This window comes from Tripterygium wilfordii, chromosome 10 (assembly GCF_013401445.1).
Source record: "Tripterygium wilfordii isolate XIE 37 chromosome 10, ASM1340144v1, whole genome shotgun sequence".
Lineage (NCBI taxonomy): Eukaryota > Viridiplantae > Streptophyta > Magnoliopsida > Celastrales > Celastraceae > Tripterygium > Tripterygium wilfordii.
Genome location: NC_052241.1, coordinates 9,475,026 through 9,490,692, shown reverse-complemented (window position 1 = coordinate 9,490,692; position 15,667 = coordinate 9,475,026). Strand labels below are relative to the sequence as shown.

At 35.0% G+C, this 15,667-nt stretch overlaps 1 protein-coding gene across 1 annotated transcript; it reads right to left on the bottom strand.

Annotated features, from left to right (window-relative positions):
* Positions 1–4,248: 4,248 nt before the first annotated feature.
* Positions 4,249–14,864, bottom strand: LOC120007731. The gene is made up of 15 exons (XM_038858137.1): positions 14,411–14,864; positions 12,711–12,914; positions 12,374–12,555; positions 10,854–10,980; positions 10,553–10,750; positions 9,321–9,368; positions 9,079–9,138; positions 8,254–8,940; positions 8,008–8,112; positions 7,559–7,632; positions 7,424–7,475; positions 6,611–6,697; positions 6,464–6,507; positions 4,899–4,961; positions 4,249–4,814 (listed from the first exon to the last, which is right to left on the bottom strand). The coding sequence occupies exons 1-15, from the start codon at positions 14,516–14,518 to the stop codon at positions 4,589–4,591; spliced, it is 2,265 nt and encodes a 754-aa protein (XP_038714065.1). The 5' UTR covers positions 14,519–14,864; the 3' UTR covers positions 4,249–4,588.
* Positions 14,865–15,667: the final 803 nt, after the last annotated feature.

The following is a 15,667-nucleotide window of genomic DNA, read 5'->3' as shown; positions in this document are numbered from 1 at the left end:
TCAATTTCAGCAAAAATAATAATTAGATAATTTGCATACCTTAGCAATTTATCTCCATCAAAATTGTAATTCTTCACCTACCCCCCATCCAGCCGTTCCAATTAATTCCAACTGATACCAATTAATAGTTAGTCCATCACAATCTTATAAAAGTCGATTGAATAATGCTTGAGACCCTAAAAAAACCTCCATTTAATGTGGAGTGTTGGATATATCTCTGACTTAATCTAACGTGGATATTACATGGTAGTGACCATTTACATCATGACACCGTGGCATTGTTTAATAATAAAATTAAGTATAAATATCCTATTAATGTTGGAATACTAAATATTTTATGGTTCAAATAGAACCCCATACTTTAGAAAATAAATCATTTAAACCCTTAAGGTTTGGAAAAATGGTTCAAAAAGGCCCTTAATACTCTGACCATTGACAAATAGAAAATCCATTTGCACATCCAGTACATTCATAACAAAATACAACATATTCATAATAAGATGATATCCATAACAAACATCAACACATCCCAAATAAGATCCAAAATATTACAAAACACACATCAACACATCCCTAATGCATAAAAACTACATGCTACCCTTGTCGTCCACTTTGTCCATCTTAAGAAGGTTTCTTCTTCTGTGCAGTGCTGTGATCAATGACTCTAGACATTAAAGTTCCAGGCTACAAAACAAATTTTAAAAAATGACATTGAAGTTCTAGGCCATCATGTTCACTTTTGGTACTTTTTTCAGCAACAGGGATATTCAATCCCTCATCCCCATCTGAATCACTCCCTTACAGTAAAGCAATGCCCCTCCAGCCCCTTTTGTGTGTTCGTAGTTTATGTCTAGCAACGAGAGCTTCCTCATCTTCTTCTGATGAATTTTCTGGCCGGGATACTTCCTCATATGAGACATCACTGTTGCCATTGATGTCCACACTTTCAGAGGTAGACATTCTACAACAAAGTACCCTCTGCTTGTGAAAAATGCATTCAATGTCAAAAACCACACAATCTCTAGAAATCGCAAATAAAAACCTAGATTGAAACCTAAATCGAACCCCAAAGCATGTAACCAAAGCGAACCCAAAATCAATCCCCAAATTGAAATCAATATTCCAAACAAAACTCACATTCGGTTTGCAAGTCTGTATCACGAGATGAAGAAGAAAGCTCTCACTCGATGGTCGGCACAAGTCACATTGATTTTCCTCCTTCGTGTTTTAGGGTTTCTCAAAATGTACGTTTTGGTCTTCAATGGGCTTTGATCTTTCAAAGGGCTTTAATGGGCAAAAAACTTCAGATTGGTTTTGAGTTTTTGATCTTTCTACAATTCATTTTTTTTTCTCAGCAAGATAGCCATGGCACAAAAAAAATGCCACATAAGGAGTTTTTACCAGAATTTTATCATAAGGGCTAACGGACGCTAAAGCCGTGAGTTGAAGGGCTCAAATAACACAAAAAAAAAATTCAAGGGCTCAATCGACTCGTTTGTGAAAATTTGAGGGTCATCTTAGCACTTTTCCCTTATTAAATATATACACATGCTATATACAGACTAGAGGAGCTAACAGTTCCATATGGAGCCTGTTTGGGATAGGTTATTGTCTCGTGGGGGAGATGTTGTACCAAACATGTTAATTTATAAGTTCCAAAACGCTCAAAAAAAGTTTCAAGTCTAAACTTACTTTAGAAGTTTTTTTTTCTTTGTTTGTTCATTTTTTTTATTAAGATAATATTATATAGAATGTTATAAACGTTTTAAAATATTAATTTCAATTTTATTTACATAAAAAATTGTAATTTATAAGTTCGAACTTAAAATTAAATTTAATAATAAGTATTTATAATTAAAATATAAAATTATCAAAAAATATATAATCTATAAAAAAAACTATAAATGACAATTCTCATATTTTTATGTAATTTTTATTCTATCTCTTAAACTAACATAATCAATTTTCTAACAGTTTATAAGATAACGTTAGTTATAAGTTTCACCAAACACATATGATAACTTATAAATTATCTTATTTTTCATAATTTATGAACTCTACTAAACGAAGCCATGAATCAAAAACCCTATGGTGTGTTCCTAAACTCACCAGAACCCTCAACGGCATTAATATCTCCATTGTCATGATCCGACAGAGGATTCCTGGTGTGCGGCTGCCTCTTTCCTCTCCCTTTTTTTTCTTTTTCAAAACCCTATGGTATGCTCTTTATATTGTGCAACCTCTCCCCACTAAAACCCTATCTCTTTCAATTTTCCCCTTTTGCGCCTACTTTTTCTTTCCTTTTAACCAAGATGACTATTCTTTTTGGTCTTTTCCACTTTCTAATTTTTCATTTTATTTATTTATTTTTTATTCTCTAGATATTTTCTAGGGCTTTGTTTTTAGTAATTGGGCCATAAATTTTGAGTTTATAAATCCACGGGCTTTTAAGTAAAAACGAGTTAGGATTTCATTTTTCCTCCTTTAATTTTTATTTTGGATTTCATATTTTTATTTTTCTTTTATTAATATTTTTGGCCGGACGAAAACCGGTTACTACACTTGGATATGAAACAAACTTTCTATAATTGGTATGGGTATAACGTGGGTATAATATATGTACCTAAAAGTCTAAAACCTTGTAAGGATCATTAATGTCACAAGCATGTCATGCCTAAAACCTTGTTATCACGTAACATGCTCATCAAGAGATTTCTTCTAAATCTCCTCCATATCAATGTTAAGAACCATACATGTAGTAATTAGAAGTCAAATTACCTAACAAGATCTTTGCTTGTGGAGATGAGCAAAGCAAGCACTATACTAGAATTGACAAAGGGTGTGTGATTGGGGGGTGTTGGGGCATGAGTTTTCAAGACTTGAAAAATGCACTCAAGCTAATGTTTTGTCTATGATAAACGCAATTAGAGGCGATTGGTGAGTAATTATAGGATGATTTTGCTTAAACGCAATATAATCAACAACTATTTTATAGTTTTAATTTTGAAATTAGTGGCAAATCTCCATGATTTTTTTTTCTCCACCTAATAATCATAATTAATGTCTACATATATAATGTATCCTATGTATGTATTCATAGTCAAAGACTCAAAATAGACATATTATGATAGATAGAGTCAGTAGACATATATTTATTGCCACCAAAACCATATATAGGGAAAGATGTTTCTCACTCTTGACCTGTTTTGGCCTATTTAGCTTTTGTTATAACTACTGCATATTGGGATGAGAAAAAAAATCAATTTCGGGTCGGAGAACAGTACATGTTTACGAAATATTTACATGTTTAGACCCTAATCCAAATTAGATTTCGGACATACTTAATTGATCAAATTTGAATTGGTTTAAATCTGGACAAGTAAGTCAGACAATAACCTAATCCGAGTTATGATCTGAACAAGTAAATCATATACGATTTTTGTGTGGACCCAGATCCAATTTTAAACCAAACAAAAATTTGACCATCTAGACCGAACAGAGTTTTATCACCCCTAACGGCATACTCCATTCCCATGAAATTTTGGTGCTTTGGGCCCATATCATCTTTTAAGTTCTAACACACTCAAATCCAATTAATTCCATTATTAATATTGTAAACATAGAATAAACTTCCAATCGAATATCTAACTTTTATAAGCAAAATAGTGCTCATAAAAAGAAAGAGAAAAAAAATTCCCCACTCAAATCTTCCAATCAATATATATTATCCTTCTGCATAGTATATATTATCAACCCTACCACCTTTACCAAACCATGAAGTCCGTGACCAATAATAACTCATCACAATTGCACATGTAGTTGTCTCTTTTTGCTTTCTCCATTTCATTAAAAATATCAACTCCTTCAACTCTTGCAGTCTTTACCTACCACCACTTTGTCTTCTTCTTCTACTTCTTTTTTCTTAAAAAAATAAAAGTCATATTAGTGGGTTGTTTCCAATCTTTCATAATTTGAGTACTACACAAGTGGAAAGAAAGCTGCATCCATATATCCCACCAAAGAATGGTTCTAACTTTCGTCAGTTTTTAACCAAAATCCGCATCCTTAATTAACATCAAAAATACTAAGAATCCCAGAATTTTTTTTTGTCCCCGTATCCCAAATATTGAGATAGACGCACACATGATCCATTTGAAATCGTCCATCTCGAAATTTGGGATAGATACAGTGATCCTGCTGAATTAACAATGCACCAAAGAGAATTATTAAGGGGCAATAACAACAACATTAGCATTCCCAAACCTTAGGATTTCCATCAATATAATTAGGTACTGGTGATTAGATGATCAATTATCAAGTTATTATCCCAACATGGACTAGATCAATTATCAACAAGACCAGAGCACCGTCCATAGTTCGGATCCGGCGCAAGACAGACAGCAGCATGTACAGTGCTGTGGACTAAATATGCAACCATAATAACAGGTTAATAATACTAACCTGAACGAAACAGACACTAAAAATGCCAAGCTTCCCAATCTCTCCATAACTTTGCCTTTTGCCCCTATGCACACATTCTTTCATTTCAACTGGATAACAATCACCACAAGATCAACTGCTGATGCCTTTAGGACTTTTTGGATAATGGCAGATTCTCTAATATGGTCTTCTTGTTGTTGAGACTGATCCCTGGAGTTTCCATGCTCAATTTTCCTGTTGATTCTTTATTATCATCTTTCAAGTTATCTGTCCGAGTTTCCGCTTCCACGGATGTATCAACTTGAACAGCTTTATTAGTTTTACCACTATATTTTCTAGCTTTGACTGCGAAAGTGCCAGCAGTAGCTCCACTCCTGGGGAAAAAAAAAACATCATACTTAGGCAGGCAGACATGCTAATCCGGGTAAAGGTCTGCTGGTATATTTACGGATACAAACCTTTCGGCACTTCTTTGTTTTCCTGATTCCATCTTCCTTTTCTTTCCTTTTTGCTTTTCCAATCTGGTCCGATAACAATGCAAATGCAAGTGTGCGATCAAGCAAAAGAAATAAATTTTTTTTACAATCACCTCTATATACCACAAACAACAGATCATGCAACATCAATCGTCTAGTGTTAATACTGATATTTAATGCTGAGATATCACTATATAAACTACAGACTCTTTTGACATTTCAATGAATGAATTGTTCTTTGTCCTATCAGTTAATCCACAGATGATTAATTGACTATTAAGCAAGTAAGTTTCCTATAAGAACGGCCAGAGCATTTCAAAAGCCCTCGTGTTCCCTTTTTGAGCTGGAAAAATAATTTTATAAGGATAAAGATTATGAAGGCGGTGCCTGCCTCATTTTTCTAACCAGCACAAAATTTTAAAATGTCCCTGATACAGTACATATGTAAATTCAAGAGCTAATGATAAACATGCATATATAGAATCCCCTTTTAAAGCAGAAATATCATTCGTCCTTTTCCTCACTCCAATACTAGACGATACATAAAGAGAGGGGAAATGGACAGATAATGAAGCAGTAGAAAATCTATTGCAAGAAGGGCTTCAAAAGAGCAACCCCCTCTTTCCAATGTAAAAAAAGAAAAAAAGAGAAACTCACTCCGCCAGGATCAAATGACAAACAGATTTTAACGAAGATATCAATGCAAAGACTCGGCAAGCCAGCCTTATGCAATAAATATTTTGAGGTAAACATTAACACGGATAACGATAAACACAGAGCGACTCCCATGGTTGCAAGGTCAGGGGAAGGCAGACCTAAGCATATTAATAAGCATTGCAAAGAGACTGTTTCTGTAAAGAATGATGCAGATGCATCATGCATGGTTTAATTCCAAAAGTATGATTTAGTTTCCACCGCACAGCTATCAAAAAAACGCTTTACGCTCACTCATGCCTTCTCAAGATGATTGAATGCAACAACTCTACACGAGTACAAGATTCCCCTAAATGGCACTAGAACTCAAAAATATTGCAGCATGTTTAACACAGTTGCATAAGCAGGAGTAGATAACCAAATCCCAGTATGTAAGAAAGCTATTTGTACGAAGTCAACAACTGAAGTATAGACTTAGCCCAAAGCCAAAAAAAGTACAAGAAAAAAATTCTTCTTCGAAGGAAAGATTGCAGAGAACAAAAATTTAGCACCTAAAGCCTCAAGTAAATGCAACACAAGAGTTGTTACTAAGTAAATGATATCAGAATCAGACACAGAAAATAATGACGTTAGAAGAGGGATATGATTTATGGTTTGATCTTACAGAGGGGGAATTGATGACCATAATAACCACAACAACCATAAGCAACTGAAGAGTTACAAATTCATGAAAGAGAAACAAGATAGTAGACTACACATTAGCACACCCATGACCAGTGCATGTCCAAAGACAGTTTCAAAATAAAATAAAATGTTGTCTCAACTAGAAATCCATATATGAAACAACTCAGGAAAGTGAAACAAGCAGTGTCGGCTAAAGAGAAACTACTTACCTATCTGGTGGATTATCTACTTTTGGAAGATCAGTCACTCGCCCCTGTTAAGAATATAAGAACAATTGTATCAGAGGACTTAATCTCAGGGGAAAAATTGACTAATGTAAAGAAAACAAATTTAGGAAACAAAAATAAAATGCCCACTTCATGTGGCAACACATCATCTCCGACCAATTCCCAGCTCTCCTTTCTAAGATTCAATGTCTCTATGTCTCCATCAGCATATAGCACCTAGGTAAGAAGCATCGACAATTAGGTTAGGAACTATAATATGCAGAAACAAGCAATGAAAGAACGCACAGTGTGTTTTTTTTTCTTCCCATTAGTTATGAGGTTATAATTATATTCTTAATTGTTTGGGGAAGAGAAGATTCAAACCTTGCACCTTGTGCAATTGTAAGGAGTTGAGTAAAACTAGGCCATAACCTACTTTTTTTAAAGAAAGATCCATTCTATAGTTGTCAGAATATATATAAATGATGTGAAATGCCGCTGCCCAACAAATTAACTTATTGAATTGAGTGACAAAGTAACTAATCTTAATAATAATGATGTACTCGTACTTGAGAAGTTGATTAAGACAGTTTTTCTAGCCATCGACAACCAATGACTCCAACAGCAATTAGTGAATAGGATCGGTCAATGTTTCTGTAGCCATTGACAACCAATGATTCTAATAGCAAGTAGTCAATAGGATCGGTCAATGTTTCTGGAAGAGTACTACTAATGATTCAAGGCAATGAGAAGAACAGATAGACATTGATCCAGTATAGTGTAGCGCTCTATACAACTACATTATGGCGCTAATAAAAAATAACAATATGTTACGACATGAGAAAAATGAAAGGAAAGGAAAAACAGGAATTCGACCAAGAAAAGAAAAGGCAACAGTTCTTAAGCAATATACATAAAAATTTAAAAATTGTAATTGGGGTGTGGATTACTGAGTACTCTTACCTTATGTCTTTCTTTCACAGGGTCATAGGAATCAACTACGCCTTTATAAAACCTGCAGAATATGAAACTACATTTTAGAACTTCAGCCTCACCTTTTCCCTCTGAAAAAGATAGATGAAGCATTGAAGTACTCACGCCTTGTCCATTGGCCACAAAACCTTTATCGTGCGACCAACCAGCTGGTCCCCATGATAGGGAGTTCCAGAACCCTGAATGAGAAAAGGAAAAGAACATACATGTTACATTGGAACAACATAGAATTGAAATAGCAGAAAAGGGAAGAAAGAAATTAAACCAATCACCAGTATTTGGAAGTCAAAATAGTCCAAGTACTAGGAACATTGCTTCAACGAAATTAGGAACTTCATTGTCAAAACAAGCTCAAAATAAAACTTTGCAAACCAGAAAAAAGAAAAAAAAGAAGATTATACAGCATTAAATTTTTGGGAATTTGACAAATCTATTATTTTTAGGACAAGGAAAATGATATCACAAGTCCAAAGATTTTATCTAGTCTGCACCAAAGATTACTCAGTCAAAGAAGCTAAAGATACTTATGTATTCGCGAAAACACAAATCAATACCACTTCCTTCCTCATGCTACGCTTCCTCTTGAGTTTAGATTTAGACGTCTCCTCGAGTTGATTTCCATCTTTATTGGAAGATTTGACTCCAGACTTAGATATGCTCTGTACAGATGACAGGAGATAATGAAAATATAAGACTTTTTCTTGAGTCAAAGGAATGTAGGAACTTATTGGCCAAAGAAAGCTAGTAGCCTAGTACTGAAAAACATATAACAAAACAATTTAAGTCATGCTATTCCAGACCTTACTGCCAGATGCTTCAGTAGTATTTCTATCTGAAACAGAATCAACAAAACTCCTATAAACATCTTTTGGAACTGATGAGCTGTCCCCTGCCTTTGAAATTGAAAGCTGTGCTGTTTCTTTCTCAGGTTTGCTTAGAATCTCAACTTTCTTCACTATGGCAACATTCTTCAATTTACTGTTCTCTTCAGGTTTCTTTTTCATACTGTTATCTGTAGATTGTGAACATTTTTCCTCATCCTCAGCCCCCAAGTTCTCTCCCTTCAACACGGATGAAGGATTAGGATCCACCGCTTGATTCACCAGATTCTTGTTTTTCCTTGGCCGGCCTCTTTTGGGACGACTTTTATCAGGAAGGCTATGTTCTGGGATTGGGGAAGCAGCATCTATGCCTTGATTGCCTTCACTTACTTTGGATGTGTATCCCTTAGGATTAGACCCTCTATCATGTCTTGAAGTCAAATCTATGTTCTCGGAGACTGGGGTTTTAGAAGTTGAATGATCACTTCCCTTATCACGAGACTTTACACAACCTGGTGCTTTTGGAGTTTTTTTATCCTTAAAGATCCACGAATAATCATAGCCTTCCTCAGGGTTCAGAAAAGAATTAGGCTTCCGGCCCCTTTTAAATGGAACATTCTCTGACTCACTTTTCGACGCAGTATCTGGTGAGAGTTCCTCTTTCACCTGAAATTGAATTCTGCGGGATCATTCTAAGGGAATAAAAAGGATTATATTCAGAAAAAGTAAATCAAAAGGACTCGTTAAAACTTTATCATCAGTAGCATTAACAAGGAAATTGATCTGACAAGGAAAATTACATACCTCAGGTGGCTCAATCGAACCTTCCCCATTTACCAGCCTGTGTTCCTCCTGGAGCATTTTCTGGAATAGAATTATTAATTGTAAATACCTTGAATTCAAATAAACTAAACTTATTTCAGAGTGAATATGGTGATCATATGCCATATCACTTGGCATGCTCTCCAAGAATATAATTAGAAATTCGTGAATATGTAATCAGTAGCATTAACAAGGAAACTGAGCTGACAAGGAAATTTAAATACCTCAGGTAGCTCAATTGAACCTTCCCCATTTACCAGCCTACATTCTTCCTGGAGCATTTTGCGCAATAATCAGAATTATTATTCATAAATACCATGAATTCAATGAACTAAACTTATTTCAGAGTGAATATGGTGAATCATATGCCAGTTCACTTGGCATGCTCTCCAAGAAGATAATTACATTACATATTCGTGAATATCCAACTATGAGAATGTGTCGACTACCCAGGACATAATTTTGGTAAGAGACTATTAACTGATGGTCAACATTTCTGCACATCTCCCTTCGCAGCTGCACCTTTAACATAAAGGGTACTTAAAACATCCCATTTGTTTAAATTATTCTCAAGGACATCTAAGAATGTTCCAGATTATCCTAAGCCAAGTCCAGTCCCCAGCTCTCTTGGTAATAAGAAATAGCAGATTTCATAGCAGCACGTTTACATTTTTATTCTCTGGCTATATGAAAAAGTCATAAATGCACTTCACAAGATGAGTTTGTAAAACACTGCAGATATTCAGATGCAGAGGGATAAGGATCGTGAATAGGATATGCATACAAGCAGAGTAGGTGGTTTAGCAAATGTTGATGATTTCTTGAACTGTTATCCGAGAAGATATATGAAAACACCATACTCAAGAACAACAAAGAAGGCATCATGCACCAGAAACCTATATCCATGGACCCTTCTGATCATTTTCCTTCTTTGCCACTATATCCACTTGCGTATAGCTGCACACATCAGATATTACTTTATGACTCAAAGTAAATCATTCTTTTTCATTGGAAAAAAAAAAACAAATCACTTTTTCCCTTTTTTTCAGTGCTACAAAATATTATAAATTTATATCCAATTTCTAAGTTCTAGAGGAAATGAGTCCTGGCCAATTGAAGGCATTTACTGTGCAGTATTCATAGACAAAAAATTCTCATCCACTAGTAACATCAAGCTGGCAAGTGAATTCCCTCTGGATTACTTTCACCTCCTCCATGGTTAGTTGTGTAACTTCATTAGCTCAAGTTCATATATTTGGAAAATTCCACTCTTTCTAGCCACCTTCTTCAGTTTGTTTTCTTGCACCTTGGTGAACAAAGGACTTATAAAACTTTTGATGAGGTCAAAGACAAATATTTTGCGGATTCCAGGAAAACTTACAGAGATACCGGTATTATGATACAGAAAATTAAAATCGAATGATTAAAGTTGTGCAAGGAATGACAAGATACGCACCAGATGTACCACATACCCACTTCCATTGTCATTATCAAGAGTATTAGTTTTGTTTTCACAAATGGCAGCAACAATAGGAGCATATTCATCCAAAGCAATGCCAATAGACTGCACTGCATCCTTAAGGTATGGTTGTAGCTTAGAAGCACAGCTGACAAGAACTTTCTCCCCAAGCTTCCATGACATCGGAGAGACACTCTGGAATCATGAAAAAAACAGCACAATTGTGTAAAACGAAAAAACTTAGTGAATATAATGTATATGCGCCTCCAATTGTCTAAAGATTATCAAAGATAGTTACCTGATTTTCTTTTCTTACACTAGCTAAAAGAGGATTGAGAAGATCCGCAGAGACTTCTTCACTTTCATCAATGACCACGGTCATTACGGCCTCCATAGACATAAAAACAACATACGGATGATTGGACCTTGGCAGATAAAAAGATAAAACATTAGTTGCGAAACTATGTGAAATAAATTATTAAATTCCTGAAAAAATTCAGAGTAAATTAAAAATCTTAAAAAAGGAATTAATTCAAAATATGTATCAGAATTTTACAGAAGAAATCCACCAAGGATGAAGCAAAGTCTTAGAGGATTATGGGTGAAAAAGCTGACGCCAGTGTTGGGTGCTGCATTCATCTCTATGGCACGTTTGCGTCAGCCAAAGAGCCAAACTCCAGCCCGTATTCACTGATTTCTAGTTCTACGCATCTACCTTAAGCATATTATTGTGACAGGTTCTGCAGACACTAAGAAGAACTTTCATACTATACAGTTGCACATTCTTTTTCTTCTTCTTCTTCTTTTAACAGTAACAGCAAATCAAAGCCCACCACATATAAATGAAGAGATCAAATGGTCAATTAATTCATCATGGGAAAATTTCAGAATTTCCATCTGAGTAATCCATATCTGATCATAGATAAAAATTTATATCCACTAAACTCTTCAAAGGATGACAAGAGTCAACAAAAGCTAATTCATCATCCAAACATAGCTATGGCAGTGCAAAATCCAAAGAGTTTAGAAATCTCCAACAGCATATGTTACTAACATATGATTTGATTCGATTCACTTAATAATATATTTTATATTATCTAAAAATTAAGTGAATCATACATAATGTTAGAGTTTAATCAGTCCAATCTATCAACAACGTCAATAGATGGGAATGATTTTAATGATGCCAAGTCAAAAACTCCAACTGCGGCGAGTCACACGATCACAAACAATTCTTGGCTCAATTTTCATGCTATCTATTTGAATCTATTCTTTTCCCACTTCACAACACCCTCCACAGATGATTTCATCATCCACTTGGTCTTGTGAGGTTCTCCTTAATGCACCAACAAATAATGCAGAGCCAAAGTGAACTGAACTCTACACTCCCATCTTTAAGTAGGAAAAAAGGAGCATACACTTGACCAGGAAATATATTGCATATAATCATCCTCCCATTAGAAAGAACACAACCATATGTAGCAAATAGAAGTGAAACTAGCAGCAAGCATTTGCAAATGCTTGGATAATCAAGGACACAGTTGACATGTAGGCTTACGCATGTCAAACCAAAACCTGAAACTTATGTCACAACATCCCTAAATGCAAAACAATTATTAAATCTAAGGGCATTTAGAATTCATTAGTTCGAAAAGCTAAATATAAAAGTTTAGGATAAATCACTCATATGGTAAATGAAAGTTCAACCCATATTCTTCAGCCACTGAGGGCATGTTAATATATTATGAAACTAAGCATACTGTGACTTTCTTATCTAAAAAATAATTTTTAAATAAATAACTTTGAACAAGTTCTTACCTGATGACTTTCAAAAAAATCTGGAACATTTTGATGATCAACGAATCACACTCCAGGTCCAACATTACCAAGCATGACCTGCACCTTGCCAATGTATCAAGAATTGAGATCGCTTTCGTATAACAGCGACCCGACACAAGGGATAGGTTTTCAAGGGCTGCCACTGATAGCTGAAAGCACTCCTGTAAACCGATGTATTGGAAAAAAGAACACCACATGAGAACCAAGGAATTCAGCATTTCAGTACGAAATGCTGATTAAGCCTCCTATACTTCAAACTGCCTAAAATCTGCAAGTCAATTAAAATTGTGCGATTAATTTGACATGCTATGGGTACCTTCATCAGGTCATCATCATAGGGAGCATCGGGGGCAGTTATTCTAGTGATCTCACTAATACAATCTGCAACTGAGACCTTTACATCCATGTCTGAGTGCCTTAAAATATCATTGCTAACTAACGCCTTCATCATCGGTAGCATTGCATCTTGTGTTGCTCTCGAGGGTGCTTGATCCACATTTGAGAGCAAGTGTTCAGCTTTCTACAAGCCACAGCAAACAAAGAAAATGAGTCCCTCTAGGGATGAAAGAAACCAGAAAATTTAAGAGAGGTAAAAGAGAACTTCAAACAGAAAAATTGTCCTAGTGCCCAAAAAGACACATTAGGCCAAAATAAAAATTCGACATTGTCATGAAGTACAGAGAATACTTCAAAAGTACCCTATTTCAGATTAAAAACCAAAGAAACCATTGAATTCAAGAATGTCCGATGACGCTAATCCATAAAATGTGAGCCTCATAAAGAATATAAGCTTTACATGGTCCATGAGGATATGTCAGACCACTATTCTAAATGCATAATGATGCAATTTGAGGATTATTCTTGTTCTATCATTCAAACAAATTACTAGTCACCAATCCTTGCCAATATCCTAAATGCATGGAGATGTAATCAGAGAATCATTCTTAACTTTCACCACAAGAAACCACTCAGAAACTAATATGGTTATTGAATTAATACCGGCCGTGTCAGTAAAGTCTGGCATTCTCACCTACAACATCTTCTAGGTAGCATTCAAATCTGATTTAATCTAAGAGAGAATATTCATTTAAGATTTGAAAAACCAGAACTGTCAACTGCAAGTCTCCTTTCACTATATTGCTCAACTTGACATCGTTTTTGAGTTTCTCACTCAGTGGAGAAAACAAGGATTATAGAATCAAATAATTGTACCAAAGGTCTCAAGTGACTGCCAACCAGCCGATTAAAAAAATTAAAAATCAACAAATAATATGAAGCACCACCAGAAGGAAGCGAAAGCCTTTCCTTGTACAAAAAGGATATCAATAAGAAAAAATTTTAACACCATTTCCAGTTACTGATTTTTATAACCATATAATGCATACATTGAGATCCGCCAATGTAACATAATAACATAACAAAAATCACAGCCCCCCAGGTGCAAAGTACTTGGCAATAAATTTTACTTTTAGTTCAATCAACCAACAAAATCCCCAAGCAGACGCATGTACATGAAGAGAAGGAACTATTACATGAAGGCAGAAAATCAGCTCACAAGACCAAGCCTGAAATTGAACAACAAACAATGATAAAACCCCATTAACTCACACTACCCCCAACTATAAAATTGCAATTGGAAAGATTAACAACCATTGCAATAGGAAACTTAACAAACAAAAACAGCCCAAAAAACAAATGCAAATGCATACACACGAGAGTCACGAGACACAGAAGACCGACAAGAAATTTGACAAAGAAAACCCATGTAACACCAACAGAGATCAAGCCTGCTAATGACCAATATAACAATTGATTCTTCTTCCAAGTTCAATGTCTTGATCAATATACAATATGAAGAAGAAAAAAAACCACATAAAGCCAAAGATAATTAACCCACAAAATGATCCACTAACAATTCGAGAACAACATCCAAATCAATCACCAAAAAAAAAATTGCAATACTAACAAAAGAAAAACATAAGTAATAAAAAAAAGAGGGAAAGAGAGAAGCATTACATCAAGAAGAGAGAGAAGCTCAACAATGGATGAAGGAGGGTTGAGAAGGCTATTTCCAGTCTCAATAAGTTGCGCCTCAATGTGAATGTCCGCAAGAACCATCTTCATTCTCTCAGTACAAAACCCTAAAAAAAAGGCAACAACTTTGTATCCGTCTCTGTTGCTCGAAGTATGTGCACTGAAACCAATACGCCCTCAAATTTATAGCCCGGATAGGAAAACACCCAGATAGCAACCAGAACGCTTACAACTCACCACGCCCAATTTGGGGTTTTTAGTCGATGTGTTGAGCATGCAATTGCAAACACAGACTTACAAAATACAAACCAATCCCCGGATTCCGCCCACTTTATTCATTTTATCTAACTTGACGGTTCTAAGTCCGATACTAGGTTGTCTGCCCTTCTTTTTGACGGCTAAATGTTTCCAACTGAAGACGTCAATACGTGGTTTGCGTCATTTTAGGTCCATCCCATGTAGTTTTAGCAGTTTGAGAAACATTCATTGTTTAGTTTTATGTCTTCCCAACCACCTTTCGACAATGCAAAAACAAAAATGTTCTCAAACATCACATTAATTAGTTTAACCAAAAAAAAAAGTGGATGATAGTTTAATGGTGAATATCTCTAAAGTCAAACTATATCGACTTGAAAGGTCTTGAGTTCGATTTTCATTGGAAGCAATATCCTTGCGACCATGCACTGACATTGACGTTATTTTTGTTAGGTGAGAAACTTCTGAAATTGAAATAATAGTGTACGGATGGTATTTTTAGCTATTATCAATAAAGGTAAGATAACATATTTTCTGAGAATGAATTAGAATAATAGCAAAGAGTCTTTTATTACGTGAGCAAATAAAATGCTACGAGAAACTTTTGAAATTGAAATAATAGTGTAGGTATGGTATTTTTAGCTATTATCAATAAAGGTAAGATAACATATTTTCTAAGAAGGGAATGGATTACTAGCAAAGAGCCTCTTATTACGTGAGCAAATAGAATGTTATCCCAGGCTTCTGCTGTTTCTATCCGTGCTTTTTCCTCCCTTTTGTCCTTCTCTTTTTTCTCACTTTCTTGTATCCTTTCTTCAGTATAATCTGAAATCACAATTTCTCTGTTTTTACATATCAAATGGATAAACATTATTTTCATCATCTGCGAGATATCAAAAGCAAACAAAAAAATGCAGTCTCGATTGTCTGAGTTAACCAAAAAAAAAATTTGTACTAAATGATCTCACAAGAGATAAATAAAGT